This window comes from Phocoena sinus, chromosome 3 (assembly GCF_008692025.1).
Source record: "Phocoena sinus isolate mPhoSin1 chromosome 3, mPhoSin1.pri, whole genome shotgun sequence".
NCBI classification, from domain to species: Eukaryota; Metazoa; Chordata; class Mammalia; order Artiodactyla; family Phocoenidae; genus Phocoena; species Phocoena sinus.
Window position 1 is genome coordinate 125,920,169 of NC_045765.1, and position 21,764 is coordinate 125,941,932.

The 21,764-nt window shown below is 38.4% G+C and overlaps 1 protein-coding gene across 1 annotated transcript in view; it reads left to right on the forward strand.

Annotated features, from left to right (window-relative positions):
- DEPDC1B (DEP domain containing 1B) overlaps positions 1-21,476 on the forward strand; it is a 97,236-nt gene extending 75,760 nt beyond the window's left edge. Inside the window, exons 8-11 of the mRNA XM_032627252.1 lie at positions 2,233-2,399; positions 4,850-5,026; positions 15,217-15,402; positions 20,467-21,476. Of these exons, the coding sequence (XP_032483143.1) occupies positions 2,233-2,399; positions 4,850-5,026; positions 15,217-15,402; positions 20,467-20,610 (674 nt within the window). The 3' untranslated portion in view covers positions 20,611-21,476. The remainder of the gene's footprint in view (positions 1-2,232; positions 2,400-4,849; positions 5,027-15,216; positions 15,403-20,466) is intronic.
- The last annotated feature ends 288 nt before the right edge of the window (positions 21,477-21,764 follow it).

Genomic DNA, 21,764 nt, shown 5'->3' on the forward strand with positions numbered 1-21,764 from the left:
TGCAGGAACCCCAAGCTGGGGAGCCCCATGTAGGATCTGACCCCTCACTTTCTGGGGAGGACCTCTGCAGTTGTGATATTCCTACCATTTGTGGGTTGCCCACTCATTTATGTGGGTCCTTTAATATTGAATCTCTGCTCCTCCTACATGTTTCATTGTGACTCTTTCTTTATATCTTTAGTTGTGGAAAATCTTTTCTGCTAGTCTTTGGGTCATTTTCATAGCTCTGTAAGTAGTTGCAACTTCGGAGTGCCCATAGGAGAAGGTGAGTTCAGGGTCTTTCTACTCTACCATTTTGTCCCTCCCCCTACCCTTGAATGTTTACTTTTATGCTTTGTACCATATACTAGGAAATAGGGCTTGCCAAAAGAAATACATTATGATTTCAATTATCTTGAAGTCTTATTTATAAAACTGTGTGTGTGTGTGTGTATATATATATATATATATATATATATATATATATATATGTGAAACATATAAAGTTAAGGTGAAATTTGACTCTCCACAGGTGTTTATAATTTGGTAAAAGAAGGGATTTGTGGCCTAATGTGGTAGAAGCCTTTGTGGCAAAAGTAAAAGACTTCATGGAAAAATAGATCTAGAATGTAATTGGTCTTCACCAGATCCAGCTGCTACCAGTTCCAACCTCATGCAGACTGTAATCATGCCTTGAATCTTCCTTCCTCCCTCCCTGTTACCCCTTTACAGTCTATTCTCTATACAGCTGCCAGAGTAAAAATAATTCAAATCAAATGGCTCTCCTGCCCAGAATCCTTCAATGGCTTCTCGGGTCACTTACAGTGAAACCCAGAGTCCTTAATGATAGTCTACAAGGTTCTACATGATCTGGCTCTTGGCTTCCTCTCTAACCTCATTTCTGACTTGAATATTCCTTGCATAACCCTCTCTCTTCACACTGCCCTCATTGCTGTTCCTCAGACATTCCAGACATACTCCCTTGTCACAATCTTTGTCATTGCTATTTCCTTTACTGTGAAAATTTGTCTCTGTGATATCTGCCAGGCATACTCTCATTTTCTTCAGATTTCTGCTCAAATGTCCTCCTTAGCGAGTAACTTTCCCCAAAACTCTAGGAGTATTTTCTCATCATTCCCCAGCACCTTTCCTTTTTTTCCTTCAAACCCAAAGTCCTTAGTCTGGCATTCAAGGCCTTCTAAGATCTCATCTCTGCTAACCTTTTTCGCTTCATTTCTATTGGGCACTCACAGCCTATGCTATAGTCTTATTGAGTGACTTACAGGTTCCCTAATATGCCTGTTGCACATGTCTCTTGCAGCACCTCTCACATTTTGCTACTTACTTTTTTATGGGCCTCTCCTTCTCACAGTGCATAAGCTCTTTAAAGGAAGGGACCTGGCATATTTTTATATTTCTGAGACCTAGCATTGTTCCTGGCATATCGTAAATGGCCAGTAAATATTTACTGAATATAAAAGATGGTTTTGTCTCCAAGCAGAGACTAGTTGGAACTTGAAAAAGTTGGATATGAACCAATAAATCGGTGAAAGCAGTTTCATCTCTTCAGAAGGCTTGGAGGTGTGTGTGTCCAGAGACAAGTATGGTTGAAGAGAGCACAATATTAGAATACCCTAATTTTTAGCAAAATCATATTGGGTGAGGAGGGATGACATGTAACATGATTGAATCATCACACTTAGCTAGAAAAAAATAGCTTAAGTGGGAGGAAGGTGTTATTTAGAAAGAAGCAGAGCCATTAGGCACCAGAACAACTCTAACAGCATTGGTCCTATTATTTAGTCTGTGAGAGTCATGCAGGATGGTGACCATGCTCCTCATGAGGAAATAGTACAAAAGGGGAAGCTTCAGGGCAGTGACGGCACGTTCATGTTCTTGCTCGTGCTGTCTTGGACCTCTTGCAGAGTGTTGAGAGTGAAGTGAGGCTTAACCTGACTGCCCTTGGCTCAGAGGCAAAGAATGCTATGAAAATTTAGTTTTCTCTGTCAAGGGTGTGGGAGGGGGAAATGGCTGTATTTGTTTTATATATTTGCCAACGCTGGTTGGTGGTTCGTGTTTTCTATGCAGATTTGTGACAGTGGATCTATGTCAGTTAGCCCAGTATAATTGCACATGCAAACATGCTTTATATAATTTTAGTAATACATGTTTTGTAAAAATGTGAACATAATAGAGTCAGGTAGGCTATAGGTTTTTAAAGGATTAAAACCTTTTTTTTTTTTTCTAAATCAGGTTTGTTACAGAAAGAGAAAATGGCCATTGAAGCATTTCAAGTTTGCTGCCTCCTCCTGCCTCCTGAAAATAGAAGAAAGTTACAGCTATTGATGAGGATGATGGCAAGGATCTGCTTAAATAAGGAGATGCCACCACTGTGTGATGGCTTTGGCACCCGAACACTGGTGGGTTGATTTCTAACATCTACGAGGACTGGAGTTTTGGGGTTAAAATTCACTTGAGTAAAGTTTACTAGCTTGGCAACCAGAGGAAGGTACAAGGCAGGCCCACTTACAGAGCCATGGCTTGGAATCCACCCAGACTGGTATTGTGCTTTTGGTCTTAGTGACTTAAAGAACATAATGAAAAGTAAAGAGTGAGTAGGGGTGGAATGTAGAGTGAGTGTAGAGATAGCTGCTGCATCCTGCCTGCTGTCAACACGAGAGAAAGAAGCGTGGACAGAAAGGATTACTGGCGTGTCAAGAAACAGCATTCTCTCCTCCAGGACAAAAAGGGTCGCAAAACCTTTGTTACTATAGCCAGTAGGAGAAGATGCAGCATATATCATGGATTAAAGAGGGAAGAAGTAAACTATAGAGTTAGACCAGACAACTTGGAAGGAAAGAATGTGTATCTTTCAGGGTATGATCTAAGGGTCCATGAGTGAGGATATTTCTTAATATATTCTGTTTTGCTTAAAAACAGGCTAATTTTGAATTCTACTTTGTCATGTCAGCATGTGTTTTAAAATAGGGTCTAGGTTTAGGATTATTTACTAGCAAAATTTATTAATTTTCCTCAAAATATATCTTAGAGCAAAATTGATGTTTCATTGGGATGTACATCCTTTCTATATGTCGGTGAACCATTGTGTATGCCTGAGGGTTCACTGTTCAACTTTTAGAGGTGTGGTATAAGATCAGAGGCCAAATCAGCACCCAGTAGAGTGATTCTTGACCTTTTTTGGGGGGTGGGTGGATGGGTAGGTGGGCTAATGGACCTTTTTGTAAAGCTGAAGAAAACTTTGCACCTATTCCCCAGAAGAATGCATGTGTAAAATTTTCTATACAATTTCAAGGCACTCACAGATGCCCTGGGGTCCCTAGTCTCCAGATAAAGTCTCTGTGTGTGTCTCTCCCTCTGTACATATATGTGAGTGAAGATAAAGTATCATCTTCAGTATGTTGATGAAATGAAGTCTTATTAAACAGAATTACATGATGTCATGCTTATAGGTTTTTAAAATTATAGTTGATGTACAATATTATATAAGTTGCAGGCGTATAATATAGTGATTTACAATTTTTAAACGTTCCATTTATAGTTGTTATAAAATATTGGCTATATTTCTTGTACTGTATAACATATCCTTGTAGCTTATTTTGTACATAATAATTTGTAATTCTTTTTTTTTAATTGGAGTATAGTTGATTTACAATGTTGTGTTAGTTTCTGCTGTACAGAAAAGTGAGTCAGTTATGCCTGTACATATATCTACTCTTTTTTAGGTTCTATTTCCATATAGGTCACTACAGAGTGTTGAATAGATACAGTATGTGCTATACAGTAGGTTCTTATTAGCTATCTATTTTATATGTAGTAGTGTGTATATGTCAATCCCAATCTCCCAATTTATCCCTCTGCCCCTTTCCCTTTTGGTAACTATAAGTTTGTTTTCTACATCTGTGACTCAATTTCTGTTTTGTAAATAGGTTCATTTGTAGCATTTTTTTAGATTCCACATATTGCGCCTCCCCTCTTCACTCTCCCCACTGGTAACCACTTGTTTGTTCACTATATCTGTGAATCTGTTTCTTTTTTGTTATATTCACTAGTTTCTTGTATTTTTTAGTTTCCATATATAAGTGATATCATATAGTATTTGTCTTTCTGTGCCTGACTTGTTTCATTTACATGCTTATAGATTTTGAAATAAGATTGTCAACAATAAAATTAGTAGGAAAAGGAAAAAATAGTCCATCCAAAGGATTGCATTAAGAATGGATTAGTTAAAATGAATTCTATGGAAACAACTGCTATAATATTTTTTGTATTTCATCACCTAATGCACTTCTGATGGTTTTGTTCAAAGGTGATTGTCAAATGTACATACAAAATCCTGAAGAAAATAACAATTAACTAGGAAAAACTAATTGTTGAGGCACATAGATTGTGCTAGCAATTTTTTTTTAAAAGAACGAAATAAGACAATAATGAAATTAGGATATTATTAGACTAAATGGCTATAAAGTACTTTTAACTTAAAAGTGCTACATGATCCGAGTTGTGATGGTGATAATAATTTTCAGAATTTGTTTAAATATATATATTTAAAACCATCTATAAAAGGGGGTGCCTTTAAAAACTGCTCAGACAAGCATCTCTGCTAAGTCTCTGTGAGATGTGACGCACATTCTGTTCATGCTGGTTGATGAGAAGATCAGCCCATCTGAGATGACCAGGTGTGGCCAGGTGCCAGGTGAGACGTGCACCCTGTGCTGTGGGCCATTTCTCACTGACTAGGCACATTTGCTTTTTGCAAATTAGATGGCACTCAGTTCAGAGTAGTGAAAGAACCTCATCTGTGTTTATTTAAAAATTCACCCTCCCTCCCCTCTATTTTTTTTTTTTTTAGATGGTTCAGACGTTTTCCCATTGCATCTTGTGTTCCAAAGATGAAGTGGACTTGGATGACTTATTAGCTGCTAGGTTGGTGACGTTTCTGATGGACAATTACCAAGAGATTCTGAAAGTCCCTTTGGCCTTGCAGACCTCCATAGAGGAGCGTGTGGCCCATCTGCGAAGAGTCCAGGTAAAGGAAGGGATATTACCAGTACTATAAAATTGCCAGCAGAAAGTTATGTAAGTTTGCTAGGCTTCTTGGCATTTTTTGTTTTGAAGATTGAGTGAGTTAATTTGTACAAAGTGCTTACAACCGGGCGTGGCACATAGTAGGCACTGCACATGTTTGTTATTATCTTTGAAAATTTGTGGAATGCCCACTAGGTTTTGTTGTGTTGATCAATGCTGCATACTTTTGGTTGCAAATTCCTAAAATGGGTTTGTTCAGAATCTACATATACTTCCTGATGGAAGTGATTTATATGCAATAAAGTCTTGATTCATAATAGCCCTGCCACCTAGGTACTATTTTTTGAATGAGAAAGCTGAGGCACAGAGAGCATAAGTAATTTGTCCAAGGTCACAGAGCTAGGATTCAAACTGATAAAATCGTTTTCCAGAATCAGTGCTCTTAACTACTATGCCATACTGCCTCACTGTAAAGCATGGTATGGTAGAAGAACCCGGCTTCAGAGCCATAAGGACCTGGGCCAAACTCCTGGCTCCCCACTTGCCTGGTTATGTGGCTTTGGGCAAGTCCCTTAAGCCCTCTGGATTTCAGTTTCTGCAAGTGTTAAAATGGTCAATACCTACTCGATGAAGTTGTTGTAAAGAGTAGACACTACATTGTAAAGCGTGTGGCACAAATGTCATACGGCAGATACTTTTTGAAAGGTATTTATTGTTTTTGTCGTTGCAGTCATTATATTAAAATGATGCGAAAGAAATGTAATGTATTACTATCACGTGGGCCCCCCAGAGGGGTTTGTATGTCAGGCTGCAGGAGCAGAAACGTTGGGTAAAGGCAGGCAGGTCTGCTTGTCTCCTTCTGAATGACTGGCCCTCTTTCCCCTTAAGCATGTTTTGAGGCTCCACAATTAAGGACCAGTGAGCTGCTACCTGCCAAAGTATCATTAAAGTAAATAACCATCTGTTTTCAGTGTGCAGTTTAAAAATTAAAATAAAAAATTTTCCTATTGAAGGAATTTGGAAAATAGAGAAAACACACTAAAAAATATCAGAATAACTCTAAATGTTCAGTGTTAAGAGTCTTTTCTATTTCCCCCTCTCCCTCCCTTCCTTCCTTCTTTCCTTCCTTTGTTCCTCTTTTATAACTTACTTTCTCTTAACAATACAACAAGAAGAAGTTTCCACATCATTAAATATTCTTGATTGACCCAGAATGGCCAGGAGCACAGACTAAATGGTGTTTGAATTTCTGATGTGCCCTTTATTAGCCATGTGACCTTGGCATGTTGTATAACGACTCTCTGCTTTAGCATCTGCCCCAACATCTCTGTTTTCATCAGTAAAACGCGATAACAGTAGTTAATAGCTACCTCCTAAGGCTATTTTGGGGATTGAAAGGCTTAAGACATGTAAAGTGCTTAGAATAATGTTTATCACATAGTAAGTACCTCATTTGGTACTGCTGCTGTTACTATTATCAACATTATTGTTATATATTCCACAATATCATTATGATTGGTAACATAATATTCCATAATATGAATATACCATAATTTATTTAAATGATTTTCTTTGGTTGATATTTATATTGTTTCCATTTTTTTTCCATTTTACAATCATTATAACAGTAAATATTTTTATAGTTAGATTTTTTTTTGGTCGATCTGTGATTACTTTCTAAGAATAAATTCCTAGGAGTGGCATTTCATGGTCAAAGACCATGAATGTGTGTTAAACATTGATTGCATATTGTCAAATTTCCATTTAGAGTGATTGTTCCAAGTTGCATTCCCATTGTTGGTATAAGAAAGTGTTCATTTCTTTACACCCTTGCCTACTTTGGGTAACATACATACCTTTGCCATTTAAATGGGTGAAAAAAACCAATTACTGTTGTTTTAATCTCCCACCTCCCCTTGATATTTTATGAGCCAAACTTAAAAAAAACCCATAAAAATGAAAAGAAATACTTTCACTGAATTTCTGTAAGGAAAAGTGATAGCAGTGACTCCGTTGCTTTGCATCCTTGCTGGGCTTGTGTATTCACATGGCACAGGCTTGTATTGCAGGAATGTAACCCTGTGAGCCTTTCACTGACAGCTGAAGATCAGAAGGCTGAGTGATGATTAACTTAACCGCAGAGTAGCATGACCTGTGAAGGGGGGCTGTGATGGCCCTGAATAAAATCAGTAACTATGCAATTGTCCAGTTACATTTTCTCTCTTAGAAGTACACACTCATTAGAATTGCCAAACAATTGTTTCAGTGCTCAAAGCCTATAGATCTCTCTTCTCTTGCACAGGGTACTCAGCCACTCCGTCATAACACATTTAGGGTGGTACCTTTCTGAAAATGAAGTGTTACTTGGACTGTTCTGGTGAATTGTTTTGGAGCAGTTTCAGGGCTGACCCTGGGATAGATTAACAGTGAGGTCAGCGTTGTTTTTGACACCAACCTTCTGTTGACCTTGTCTGTAACCCTCTTCTTCCTCTTATACCCTTTGCTCATAGATATCTTGTGTTTTTCTCATGTCCTAGGCTTTGGCGGTCACATTTTACCTGGGCCTCACCTTTTTATTCTGGCTCTTTTCTACTTTTTCCAGAATTCTTGGTTCAAATACAAATTAAGTGTTTTGTGTGTCCTCCTTTCCTTATGGTTCTGGTCGGTTTCTCTTGGGTTGTCCCTAAGTGACCTGGTAAACTGATGTTGAGGCATGGAATGTTCTTCATGGAATAACCCTTCCTGGCAACACAATTATTTATTTATTAAAAAGAATTTGTTTTTTGAATTTTATTTATTTTTTTATACAGCAGGTTCTTATTAGTCAGTCATCCATTTTATACACATCAGTGTATACATGTCAATCTCAATCTCCCAGTTCATCACACCATCATTCCCACCCCCCCACCGCTTTCTCCTCTTGGTGTCCATATGTTTTTTCTCTACATCTGTGTCTCAACTTCTGCCCTGCAAACAGGTTCATCTGTACCATTTTTCTAGGTGCCACACACATGCGTTAATATACGGTATTTGTTTTTCTCTTTCTGACTTACTTCACTCTGTATGACAGTCTCTAGGTCCATCCACATCTCAAAAAATGACCCCATTTCGTTCCTTTTTATGGCTGAGTAATATTCCATTGTTTATATGTACCACAACTTCTTTATCCATTCGTCTGTCGATGGGCATTTAGGTTGCTTCCATGACCTGGCTATTGTAAATAGTGCTGCAATGAACATTGGGGTGCATGTGTCTCTTTGAATTATGGTTTTCTCAGGGTATATGCCCAGTAGTGGGATTGCTGGATCATATGGTAATTCTATTTGTAGTTTTTTAAGGAACCCCCATACTGTTCTCCATAGTGGCTGTATCAATTTACATTCCCACCAACAGTACAAGAGGGTTCCCTTTTCTCCACACCCTCTCCAGATTTGTTGTTTGTAGATTTTTTGATGATGGCCATTTTGACCAGTGTGAGGTGATACCTCATTGTAGTTTTGATTTGCATTTCTCTAATAATTAGTGATGTTGAGCAGCTTTTCATGTGCTTCTTGGCCATTGGTATGTCTTCTTTAGAGAGATGTCTATTTAGGTCTTCTGCCCATTTTTGGATTTTTTTTAATATTGAGCTGCATGAACTGTTTATATATTTTGGAGATTAATCCTTTGTCCGTTGATTTGTTTGCAAATATTTTCTCCCATTCTGAGGGTTGTCATTTTGTCTTGTTTATGGTTTCCTTTGCTGTGCAAAAGCTTTGAAGTTTCATTAGGTCCCATTTGTTTATTTCTGTTTTTACTTCCATTACTCTAGGAGGTGGATCAAAAAAGATCTTGCTGTGATTTATGTCAAAGAGTGTTCTTCCTATGTTTTCCTCTAAGAGTTTTATAGTGTCCGGTCTTAAATTTAGGTCTCCAATCCATTTTAACTTTATTTTTGTGTATGGTGTTAAGGAGTGTTCTAATTTCATTCTTTTATATGTAGCTGTCCAGTTTTCCCAGCACCACTTATTGAAGAGACTGTCTTTTGTCCATTGTATATCCTTGCCTCCTTTGTCATAGATTAGGTGACCATAGGTGCGTGGGTTTAACTCTGGGCTTTCTATCTTGTTCCATTGATCTATGTTTCCGTTTTTGTGCCAGTACCATATTGTCTTGATTACTGTAGCTTTGTAGTATAGTCTGAAGTCAGGGAGTCTGATTCCTCCAGCTCTGTTTTTTTCCCTCAAGACTGCTTTGGCTATTTGGGGTCTTTTGTGTCTCCTTACAAATTTTAAGTTTTTTTGTTCTAGTTCTGTAAAAAATGCCATTGGTAATTTGATAGGGATTGCATTGAATCTGTAGATTGCTTTGGGTAGTATAGTCATTTTCACAATATTGATTCTTCCAATCCAAGAACATGGTATATCTCTCCATCTGTTGGTATCATCTTTAATTTCTTTCATCAGTGTCTTATAGTTTTCTGCATACAGGTCTTTTGTCTCCCTAGGTAGTTTTACTCCTAGGTATTTTATTCATTTTGTTGCAGTGGGAAATGGGAGTGTTTCCTTAATTTCTCTTTCAAATTTTCATCATTAGTGTATAGGAATGCAAGAGATTTCTGTGCATTAATTTTGTATCCTGCAACTTTACCCAATTCATTGATTAGCTCTAGTACTTTTCTGGTGGAATCTTTACGATTCTCTATGTAGAGTATCATGTCATCTGCAAACAGTGACGGTTTTTCTTCTTTTTTTCCAATTTGTATTCCTTTTATTTCTTTTTCTTCTCTGATTGCTGTTGCTAGGACTTCCAAAAGTATGTTGAATAATAGTGGTGAGAGTGGACATCCTTGCCTTGTTCCTGATCTTAGAGGAAATGCTTTCAGTTTTTCACCATTGAGAAGGATGTTTGCTGTGGGTTTGTCATATATTGGCTTTATTTTGTTGAGGTAGGTTCTCTCTATGCCCACTTTCTGGAGAGTTTTTATCATAAATGGGTGTTGAATTTTGTCAAAAGCTTTTTCTACATCTATTGAGATAATCATATGGTTTTTTTCTTCAGTTTGTTAATATGGTGTATCGCACTGATTGATTTGCGTATATTGAAGAACACTTGCATCCCAGGGATAAATCCCACTTGATCGTGGTGTATGATCCTTTTAATGTGTTGTTGGATTCTGTTTACTGGTATTTTGTTGAGGATTTTTGCATCTATACTCATGAGTGATATTGGTCTGTAATTTTCTTTTTTTGTAGTATCTTTGTCTGGTTTTGGTATCAGGGTGATGGTGGCCTTGAGAATGAGTTTGGGAGTGTTCCTTCCTCTGCAATTTTTGGGAAGAGTTTGAGAAGGATGGGTGTTGTCTCTTCTCTAAATGTTTGATAGAATTCACCTGTGAAGCCATGTGGTCTTGGAGTTTTGTTTGTTGGAAGATTTTTAATCACAGTTTCAATTTCATTACTTGTGATTGGTCTGTTCATATTTTCTCTTTCTTCCTGTTTCAGTCTTGGAAGGTTATACGTTTCTAAGAATTTGTCCATTTCTTCCAGGTTTTCCATTTTATTGGCATAGAGTTGCTTGTAGTAGTCTCTTAGGATGCTTTGTATTTCTGCGTTGTCTGTTGTAACTTCTCCTTTTTCATTTCTAATTTTATTGATTTGAGTCCTCTCCCTGTTTTTCTTGATGAGTCTGGCTAATGGTTTATCAATTTTGTTTATCTCCTCAAAGAACCAACTTTTAGTTTTATTGATCTTCACTATTGTTTTCTTTATTTCTATTTCGTTTATTTCTGCTCTGATCTTTATGATTTCTTTCCTTCTGCTAACTTTGGGCTTTGTTTGTTCTTCTTTATCTAGTTCCTTTAGGTGTAAAGTTAGATTATTTATTTGAGATTTTTCTTTTTTCTTGAGGTAGGCTTGTATAGCTATAAACTTCCCTCTTAGAACTGCTTTTGCTGCATCCCATAGGTTTTGGATTGTTGTGTTTTCATTGTCATTTGTCTGTAGGTAGTTTGTGATTTCCTCTTTGATTTCTTCAGTGATCTTTTGGTTATTTAGTAATGTATTGTTTAGCCTCCATGTGTTTGTGTGTTATACGTTTTTTTCCCTGTAATTCATTTCTAATCTCATAGTCTTGTGTTCAGAAAAGATGCTTGATATGATTTCAGTTTTCTTAAATTTACTGAGACTTGATTTGTGACCCAAGATGTTATCTATCCTGGAGAATGTTCTGTGGGCATTTGAGGAGAAAGTGTAATCTGCTGTTTTTGGATGCAATGTCCTATAAATATAAATTAAACCTATCTGGTCTGTTGTATCATTTAAAGCTTCTGTTTCCTTATTTATTTTCATTTTGGATGATCTGTCCATTGGTGTAAGTGAGGTGTTAAAGTCCCGCACTATTATTGTGTTACTGTCGATTTCCTCTTTTAGAGCTGTTAGCAGTTGCCTTATGTATTGAGGTGCTCCTATGTTGGGTGCATATATATTTATTATTGTTATGTCTTCCTCTTGGATTGATCCCTTGATCATTATGTAGTGTCCGTCCTTGTCTCTTGTAACATTCTTTATTTTAAAGTCTATTTTATCTGACATGAGTATTGCTACCCCAGGTTTCTTTTGATTTCCATTTTCATGGAATATCTTTTTCCATCCCTTCACTTTCAGTCTGTATGTGTCCCTAGGACTGAAGTGGGTCTCTTGTAGGCAGCATATATATGGGTCTTGTTTTTGTATCCATTCAGCAAGCCTGTGTCTTTTGGTTGGAGCACTAAATCCATTCACCTTTAAGGTAATTATCGATACATATGTTCCTCTTACTATTTTCTTAATTGTTTTGGGTTTGTTCTTGTAGGTTCTTTTCTTCTCTTGTGTTTCTGACTTAGAGAAGTTCCTTTTGGATTTGTTGTAGAGCTGGTTTGTTGGTGCTGAATTCTCTTAGCTTTTGCTTGTCTGTAAAGCTTTTGATTTCTCCATCGAATCTGAATGAGATCCTTGCAGGGTAGAATAATCTTGGTTGTAGGTTCTTCCCTTTCATCACTTTAAGGATATCATCCCACTCCCTTCTGGCTTGTAGAGTTTCTGCTGAGAAATCTTATGGGAGTTCCCTTGTATGTTATTTGTCATTTTTCCCTTGCTGCTTTCAATAATTTTTCTTTGTCTTTAGGTTTTGCCAATTTGATTACTATGTGTCTTGCTGTGTTTCTCCTTGGGTTTATCCTGTATGGGACTCTCTGCACTTCCTGGACTTGGGTGGCTCTTTCCTTTCCCATGTTAGGGAAGCTTTCGACTATAATCTCTTCAAATATTTTCTCTGGTCCTTTCTCTCTCTCTTCTCCTTCTGGGACCCCTATAATGCGAATGTTGTTGCGTTTAATGTTGTCCCAGAGGTCTCTTAGGCTCTCTTCATTTGTTTTCATTCTCTTTTTTTTATTCTGTTCTGTGGAAGTAAATTCCACCATTCTCTCTTCCAGGTCACTTACCCGTTCTTCTGCCTCAGTTTTTCTGCTATTGATTCCTTCTAGTATAGTTTTTATATCAGTTATTGTATTGTTCATCTCTGTCCGTTGTTTAATTTTTCTAGGTCTTTGTTAAACATTTCTTGCATCTTCTCAATCTTTGCCTCCATTCTCTTTCTGTGGTCCTGGATCATCTTCACTGTCATTATTCTGAATTCTTTTTCTGGAAGGTTGCCTATCTTCACTTCATTTAGTTGTTTTTCTGGGGTTTTATCTTGTTCCTTCACCTGGTACATAGCCCTCTGCCTTTTCATCTTGTCTATCTTTCTGTGAACGTGGTTTTTGTTCCACAGGCTGCAGGATTGTAGTTCTTCTTGGTTGTGCTGTCTGCCCTCTGGTGGATGAGGCTATGTAAGAGGCTTGTGTAAGTTTCCTGATGGGAGGGACTGGTGGTGGGCAGAGCTCAGTAAAACTTTAATCTGCTTGATTGCTGATGGGTGGTGCTGGGTTACCTCCCTGTTGGTTGTTTGGCCTGAGGCAACCCAACACTGGAGCCTTCCCCAGCTCTTTGGTGGGGCTAATGGCAGACTCTGGGACGGCTCACGCCAAGGAGCATGTCCCAGAACTTCTGCTGCCAGTTTCCTTGTCCCTACGGTGAGCCACGGCCACCCCCGCCTCTGCAGGAGACCCTCCAACACTAGCAGGTAGGTCTGGTTCAGTCTACCCTGGGGTTACTGCTCCTTCCCCTGGGTTGGGATGCGCACACTACTTTGTGTGTGGCCTCCGAGAGTTGAGTCTCTGTTTCCCCCAGTCCTGTCGAAGGCCTGCAATCAAATCCCACTTGGCTTCAAAGTCTGATTCTCTAGCAATTCCTCCTCCCGTTTCCGGACCCCCAGGTTGGGAAGCCTGATGTGGGGCTCAGAACCTTCACTCCACTGGGTGGACTTCTGTGTTGTAAGTGTTCTCCAGTCTGTGATTCACCCACCCACCATTTATGGGATTTGATTTTACTGTGATTGCGCCCCTCCTACCATCTCATTGTGGCTTCTCCTTTGTCTTTGGATGTGGAGTATCTTTTTTGGTGAGTTCCAGTGTCTTCCTGTCATTGATTGTCCAGCAGCTCGTTGTGACTCTGGTGTCCTCAGAAGAGGGAGTGAGAGCACGTCCTTCTACTCCGCCATCTTGGTTCCTCTTCTGTATTCTCTTAACACATGTATTTTTAACTGTGGCTTCTGGAAAAAAAAAATCTTAAACCAAAGACATGAATATAATGGTAGTAATTTTATCCAGTGCAGAAGAACAGTAGGTGCTGTATTTTTGAGAAGATGAACCTCTTGGACTCTGAAAAATTTTTTTAACTTTTTAATTTATATTGGAATATAGCGATTAACAATGTTTTGACAGTTTTCAGGTACACAGCAAAGTGACTCAACCATACATATGCATGTATCCATTCTCCCCCAAACTTCCCTCCCATCCAGGCTGCACATAACATTGAGCAGAGCTCCCTGTGCTATACAGTGGGGTCCTTGTTGGTTATCCATTTTAACTATGGCAGTGTGTATACATGAATCCCAAACTCCCTAACTATCCCTTCCCCCCACACTTGCCCCTTGGTAACCATAAGTTCATTAAGTCTGTGAGTCTGTTTCTGTTTTGTAAATAAGTTCATTTGTATCATTTCTTTTTAGATTGCACATATAAACCATATCATATGATATTTCTTTCTCTGTCTGACTTACTTCACTCAGTATGACAATCTCTAGGTCCAACCATGTTGCTGCCGATGGCATTATTTCATTGTTTTTAATGGCTGATTAATATTTCATTGTATATATGTACCATATCTTCTTTATCCATTCCTCTGTCGATGGACATTTAGGTTGTTTCCATGTCTTGCCTATTGTAAACAGTACTGCAATGAACATTGGTGTGCATGTATCCTGTCGGACCATGTTTTTCTCCGGATATATGCCCAGGAGCGGGATTGCGTGGTCATGTGGTAGCTCTATTTTTAGTTTTTTGAGGAACCTTCATGCTGTGAAGGTGGCTGTACTAATTTACATTCCCACCAAGAGTGTAGGAGAGTTCCCTTCTTTCCACACCCTCTCCAGCATTTATTGTTTGTGGATTTTTTTGATGATGGCCATTCTGACTGGTGTGAGGTGATATCTCATTGTAGTTTTGATTTGGATGAAATTAAGTATTTTTAATGGATGCTTTTATTTATAGATCTTGGTACCTTTTTCCCTCTTATTTCACCCTTCTGCCTTTTGCCCTGTAGTGTCTGCACATTTGTTTTCACTAGTTTCATGCTATGAACATGTTTGGAGATGGGTGCAGTACTTCCCTCTACACAGCAGCTGAGCTAAACTTGTACTTTTGTCAGTGCCCAAGGGAGGGAGGAACAGACTCTCCAGATGTGGGAAGAACCTACATAGTTCATCGTGTGTGTTTGGAATCATTCTAGGCAATATGTTCAGTTTGTGTGTAAATTTCAGATCTTATTAGAAGAGAGCACAACGTTTTTTGTTTATGAAAACGGCTTTGGGGTTTAAAAAGGCAAAAACTTATATGCAACACTGTGGCTTTACGTGAATTTTTTTTTGAAGTTATGGAAACACTTTTTACTTTTCATTATAGTTTTTCCCAGTCAAATTGAATGTCATATCATTCCTACTAGGAGATCTACGGTCTGAATTAATTCTTGAAATTTATTTGAAAATGCGCTTTCACTAATAATCCCTTTGCCCCAGATAAAATATCCAGGAGCTGATATGGATATCACTTTGTCTGCTCCATCATTTTGCCGTCAAATTAGCCCAGAGGAATTTGAATACCAAAGAGTATACGGCTCTCAGGAACCTCTGGCAGCATTGTTGGAGGAAGTCATCACAGATACCAAACTCTCCAGTAAAGAAAAGAAGAAAAAATTGAAGCAGGTAAAAAGGATATTCTTCATAAGTCATTTCTTCTCCCTACCGTTCTTATGTTGTTTTGTTTCCTTTTTATTCTCTATTTTAATAGGTTTCATACGAATCTCATCTTCTGAGACAGAGCAGTTTTGATAGTAAATTATTTATTTCATATATTAATTTACACAAATATGGTCAGTTTTCCAGGTCTTTATTCTCCAATGTAAATCTTTTACCATTATTGAGCTCTTCATTTATGAAGCTATTCTCTAATATTTGTCCTTGGTTTTGATATGTGGTATGATGTGAGTTAGTGGAGCAATTACTTTAAATTCAGAGAAGCTGTCAAATGAGAACAGTTTCTTTGGATTTTTTTGAAAGGCAAATCAGACTGAATTCACAAGTGTAAAATGTCCAGAATTTAAGAGTCTTTGGTTTTACATAGCCCCTATCAAATTGGTTTCTTGCTGCAGGTATCACTAAAAGTTTTTAGTTCTCGTTAAACAATACAGCTTAGGGTTTCAGAGAAGAGTTTTCAACTCAGCATAGGTTTAACTTGATCTTTTTTAAAACTTGAAGTGTAATTGATTTACAATGTTGTGTTAGTTTCAGGTATACATACCTTGATCTTTTTCTTTTGTTTGCTTTTGTTTTTGTCTCATAAGTCTCTTTTATTCAACACACTCCCCAGCTTTCTTTCTTTTTTTTAAATTGTTTTTAACATCTTTTTTTTTTTGTAACATCTTTATTGGAATGTAATTGCTTTACAATGGTGTGTTGGTTTCTGCTGTATAACAAATACATATATCCCCATATCCCCTCCCTCTTGCGTCTCCCTCCCACCCTCCCAATCCCACCCCTCTAGGTGGTCACAAAGCACATAGCTGATCTCCCTGTGCTATGCGGCTGCTTCCCACTAGCTATCTATTTTACATTTGGTAGTGTATATATGTCCATGCTACTCTCTCACTTCGTCCCAGCTTACCCTTCCCCCTCCTCGTGTCCTCAAGTCCATGCTCTACATCTGCGCATTTATTCCTGTCGCCTCTAGGTTCTTCAGAAGCATTTTTTTTTTTTTTTTTTTTTTTAGATTCCATGTGTATGTATTGGCATACAGTATTTGTTTTTCTCTTTCTGAGTTACCACTCTGTATGACAGAGTCTGGGTCCACCCACTTCACTACAAATAACTCAATTTCCTTTCTTTTTATGGTTGAGCGATATTCCATTGTATATACGTGCCACATCTTCTTTATCCATTCATCTGTCGATGGACACTTAGGTTGCGTCCATGTCCTGGAAGTTGTAAATAGAGCTGCAGTGAACATTGTGGTACATGACTCTTTTTGAACTATGGTTTTCTCAGGGTATATGCCCAGTAGTGGGATTGTTGGGTCATATGGTAGTTTTATTTTCAGTTTTTTAAGGAACCTCCATACTGCTCTCCATAGTGGCTGTGTCAATTTACATTCCTACCAACAATGCAAGAAAGAGGGTTGCATTTTCTCCACACTCTCTCCAGCATTTATTGTTTGTAGATATTTTGATGATAGCCATTCTGGCCGGTGTGAGGTGATACTTCATTGTAGTTTTGATTTGCGGTTCTCTAATGATCAGTGACGTTGAGCATCCTTTCATGTGTTTGTTGGCAATCTGTATATCTTAGAAGAAAGTGTATTCTGTTGTTTTTGGATGGAATGTCCTATAAATATCAATTGAGTCCATCTTGTTTAATGTATCATTTAAAGCTTGTGTTTCCTTATTTATTTTCATTTTGGATGATCTGTCCATTTGTGAAAGTGGGGTGTTAAAGTCCCCTACTATGAATGTGTTACTGTCAATTTCCCCTTATATGGCTGTTAGCATCTGCCTTATGTATTGAGGTGCTCCTATGTTGGGTGCATAAATATTTACAATTGTTATATCTTCTTCTTGGATTGATCACTTGATCATTATGTAGTGTCCTTCTTTGTCTCTTCTAATAATCTTTATTTTAAAGTCTGTTTTGTCTGATATGAGAATTACTACTCCAGCTTTCTTTTGATTTCCAGTTGCATGAAATATCTTTTTCCATCCTCTCACTTTCAGTCTGTATGTGTCCCTAGGTCTGAAGTGGATCTCTTATAGACAGCCTATATATGGGTCTTGTTTTTGTATCTATTCAGCCAGTCTATGTCTTTTTGTTGAAGCATTTAATCCATTTACATTTAAGGTAATTATTGATGTGTATGTTCCTATTACTATTTTCTTAATTGTTTTGGGTTTGTTATCGTAGGTCTTTTCCTTTTCTTGTGTTTCCTGCCTAGAGAAGTTCCTTTAGCATTTGTTGTAGAGGTGGTTTGGTGGTGCTGAATTCTTTTAGCTTTTGCTTGTCTGTAAAGGTTTTAATTTCTCTGTCCAATCTGAATGAGATCCTTGCTGGGTACAGTAATCTTGGTTGTAGGTTTTTCCCTTTCATCACTTTAAATATGTCCTGCCACTCCCTTCTGGCTTGCAGAGTTTCTGCTGAAAGATCAGCTGTTAACCTTATTGGAATTCCCTTGTATGTTAATTGTTGCTTTTCCCTTGCTGCTTTTAATATTTTTTCTTCATATTTAATTTTTGATAGTTTGATTAATATGTGTCTTGGCATGTTTCTCCTTGGATTTATCCTGTATGGGACTCTCTGTGATTCCTGGACTTGATTATTTCCTTTCCCATATTAGGATAGTTTTCAACTATTATCTCTTCAAATATTTTCTCAGTCCTTTTTTTTCTTCTCTTCTGCTTCTGGGACCCCTATAATTCAAATGTGGGTGTGTTTAATGTTGTCCCAGAGGTCTCTGAGACTGTCCTCAATTCTTTTCATTCTTTTTTCTTTTTTTTTTTTAAATAGATTGGATTTAACATAGGTAGTAGTGCTGAGCAGGAACAACAGGAGGAAAGTTTCCTAATTGGGCTGGTTGGTGGCGTCGTCTTTTTTATTTATTTATTATTTATGGCTGTGTTGGGTCTTCGTTTCTGTGCGAGGGCTTTCTCCAGTTGCAGTAAGTGGGGGCCACTCTTCATCATGGTGCGTGGGCCTCTCACTATCGTGGCCTCCCTTGTTGCGGAGCACAGGCTCCAGATGCGCAGGCTCAGTAATTGTGGCTCACGGGCCCAGATGCTCCACGGCATGTGGGATCTTCCCAGACCAGGGCTCGAACCCATGTCCCCTGCATTGGCAAGCAGATTCTCAACCACTGCGCCACCAGGGAAGCCCTTTATTCTGTTGTCTTTATTCTGCTCTGCAGTAGTTATTTCCACTATTTTATCTTCCAGGTCACTTACCTGTTCTTCTGCCTCAGTTATTCTGCTATTGATTCCTTCTAGAGAATTTTTAATTTTATTTATTGTGTTGTTCATCATTGTTTGTGTGCTCTTTAGTTCTTCTAGGTCCTTGTTAAATGTTTCTTGTATTTTCTCCATTCTATTTTCCACGATTTTGGATCATCTTTACTATCATTACTCCTGAATTATTTTTCAGGTAGACTGCCTATTTCCTCTTCATTTGTTTAGTCTGGTGGGTTTTACCTTGCTCCTTCATCTGGAGCATCTGTGTATTTCTCTGTCTTCTCATTTTGTGTAACTTACTACGTTTGGGGTCTTCTTTTAGCAGGCTGCACAGTTCTCAGTTCCCATTGTTTTTGGTGTCTGCTCTCATTGAGTAAGGTTGGTTCAGTGGTTGTGTAGGCTTCCTGGTGGAGGGGACTGGTGCCTGTTTTCTGGTGGATGAGGCTGAATCTTGTTTTTCTGGTGGACAGGACTGTGTCCGGTTGTGTGTTTTGCGGTGTCTGTGACCTTATTATGATTTTAGGCAGCCTCTCTGCTAATGAGTGGGGTTGTGTTCCTGTCTTGCTAGTTGTTTGGAATAGGGTGTCCAGCACTGTAGCTTGCTGGTCATTGAGTGGAGCTGGGTCTTAACATTGAGATGGAGATCTCTGGGAGAGCTTTTGCCATTTGATATTATGTGGGGCTGGGAGGTCTCTGGTGGACCAATGTCCTGAACTTGGCTCTTCTACCTCAGAGGCTCAGGCCTGACACCCGACCAGAGCATCAAGACCCTGTCACCCACGCGGCTCCGAACTCCGGAACTCCATGCTCCAGAGGTCCTCCTTTAGAGGTGCTGCCTCTCCCCTTCCACACAGGTCCTACCTTGATCATTTTTAAAGTATCGATTCAAGAGCAAGTGAATGGTGTTTATTTTTAAAGACTGAATCCTGCATAGCTTGATTTCTGATCACACCACCTAAGATTATACACAAAGCACAAAGGTTCTAGATTCCCATCCTGTTCTTCTCAGAGTAATTTTGGAGAAGAGTTCAGTGGTGACGATCAAAGGAAAAACATATTGCTTCTCTGTAAGCTTTTTGTAAAGTAATGTATACCAGCATGTTTTCTCTTCCATTTGGTAGAAGCAGTGGAGCTAAGCTGGGGAGCAGGAGATGGGGAAATGTTGTTGGCCCAGATTTTCCTTTGACTGTGTAAGAATGTAAGTCAGAATTACTTGTGAATATTTTAGAAGGGAGTTTGTTTTATAGTTGGCAGGGGAGAAATTTAAAGAGGTATGACTAAAGTGAGTTTTTTGGAAGATTAGATCAAATTAAAGATGAATCCAATCTATTGAAAGTGCAATCCAATGATTTAACAAAAAGAAATGGATTTGTGTTGAAGTGAACTTGTGATCTGTTTTCTTCTTATTTTCTTTCTGATGGAAAGCAGTAAACACTAAAACAAAACAAAAATAGGGAAGTATTGCATCAGAAACTTATTTTTAAATTACAGTGCCCAGGGCTTCCCTGGTGGCGCAGTGTTGAGAGTCCGCCTGCCGATGCAGGGGACACGGGTTCGTGCCCCGGTTGGGGAATATCCCACGTGCTGCGGAGCGGCTGGGCCTGTGTAGCCATGGCCGGATGAGCCTGCGTGTCCGGAGGTCTGTGCTCCCGCAACGGGAGAGGCCCGCGTACCGCCAAAAAAAAAAAACAAAAACAAACAACAAAAAATTACAGTCCCCAATTTTATTGACTTTCATTTGTTTTTGACACTTCTTGGATCCTTTTTTTTTTATTTTTAGTTTCAAAAGTCCTATCCTGAAGTCTACCAAGAACGATTTCCTACACCAGAAAGTGAAGCACTTCTGTTTCCTGAAAAACCTAAAGCAAAACCACAGCTGCTGATGTGGGCACTAAAAACCCCTTCCAACCATTTCAAAGACTAGAAGTTTTCGTATGTAATACTTGGATAGCTGTTAAATGACCTCTGTTGTTGCTGTTGCTTTTGAGTAAATAGGTGGTTAGAGGAGTATGGTGGTGGAAGAAAGAAGCACGTAAACCACAGACTACTGAATTATAAAGATTTCCTGACTTCAAAAAAATGTTGAGCCATTATCAGTATTTTATAAAACTCAATGCTGTTTTTTAAAGTGTACAAACCAATTAAAAATAATGAGACAAATATATAGTGGTAAAGTTAACATTTTAATTTGTTACAAAATGTAAGGGTATTTTCATTTTTTATTTGTTGTTTCCTATGTGTTTATAAATATTTGTGTGTACATCCTAGATACTGATGTCTTTGTGATAACCAAGACTGAAAAATAGTGTATATGTTTGAATAAGAACGACACTGGGTCCTGTTACTGTGATGCTATTGACCTAATAGCCAATTGTGATTTCTGCTGTATAAATTGCTTTTCACTGTTGCACAAAGATTCTTAATGTTCTTTATTACAACGGCTGTGTCTTTTATTGCAGGTCTGTTGGGTGCTATGACAGATTTTATGAAAGCTAGTTCTTTTATGATGTATGTATTAGTTGGTGTTTACTTGTAAGTGAAGTAGATTTTCATCTGCCTGCAGTGGTATAATTTCAGTCTTGGCTAAAGATGGAAAAGTGAACTGGATAAATTCTTTTGGTCTCATTAGTCCTGTGATTCTAAGTCAAATCTTTGTTGTTTCATGAAAAACACAAATGGGTTAAGTAAAATGAGACTACTTCCTTCATAAGTATCAATATATTTTCCCCAGCTCCTCATCCTTTTGAAAGTAAATGGAATGTAAATAAATACTGTTCTTTTTAATACTGTACATGGTGTTTCTTTTTTGGCATTTATTTAGGTCAGGGAGTTCCCTGGTGGTCCATTGGTAAAGAATCCGCCTTACAGTGCAGGGGACGTGAGTTCAATCCCTGGTCAGGGAACTAAGATCCCACATGCCGCAGGGAAACTAAGCCCGCGTGCCACAACTACAGAGATGACGTGCTCTGGAACCTGTGAGCCACAACTAGAGAGAAGCCCACGTACCACAATGAAGAGACCACACACCGCAATGAAAGATCCCACATGCCTCAACGAAGATCCTGCGTGTGGCAACTC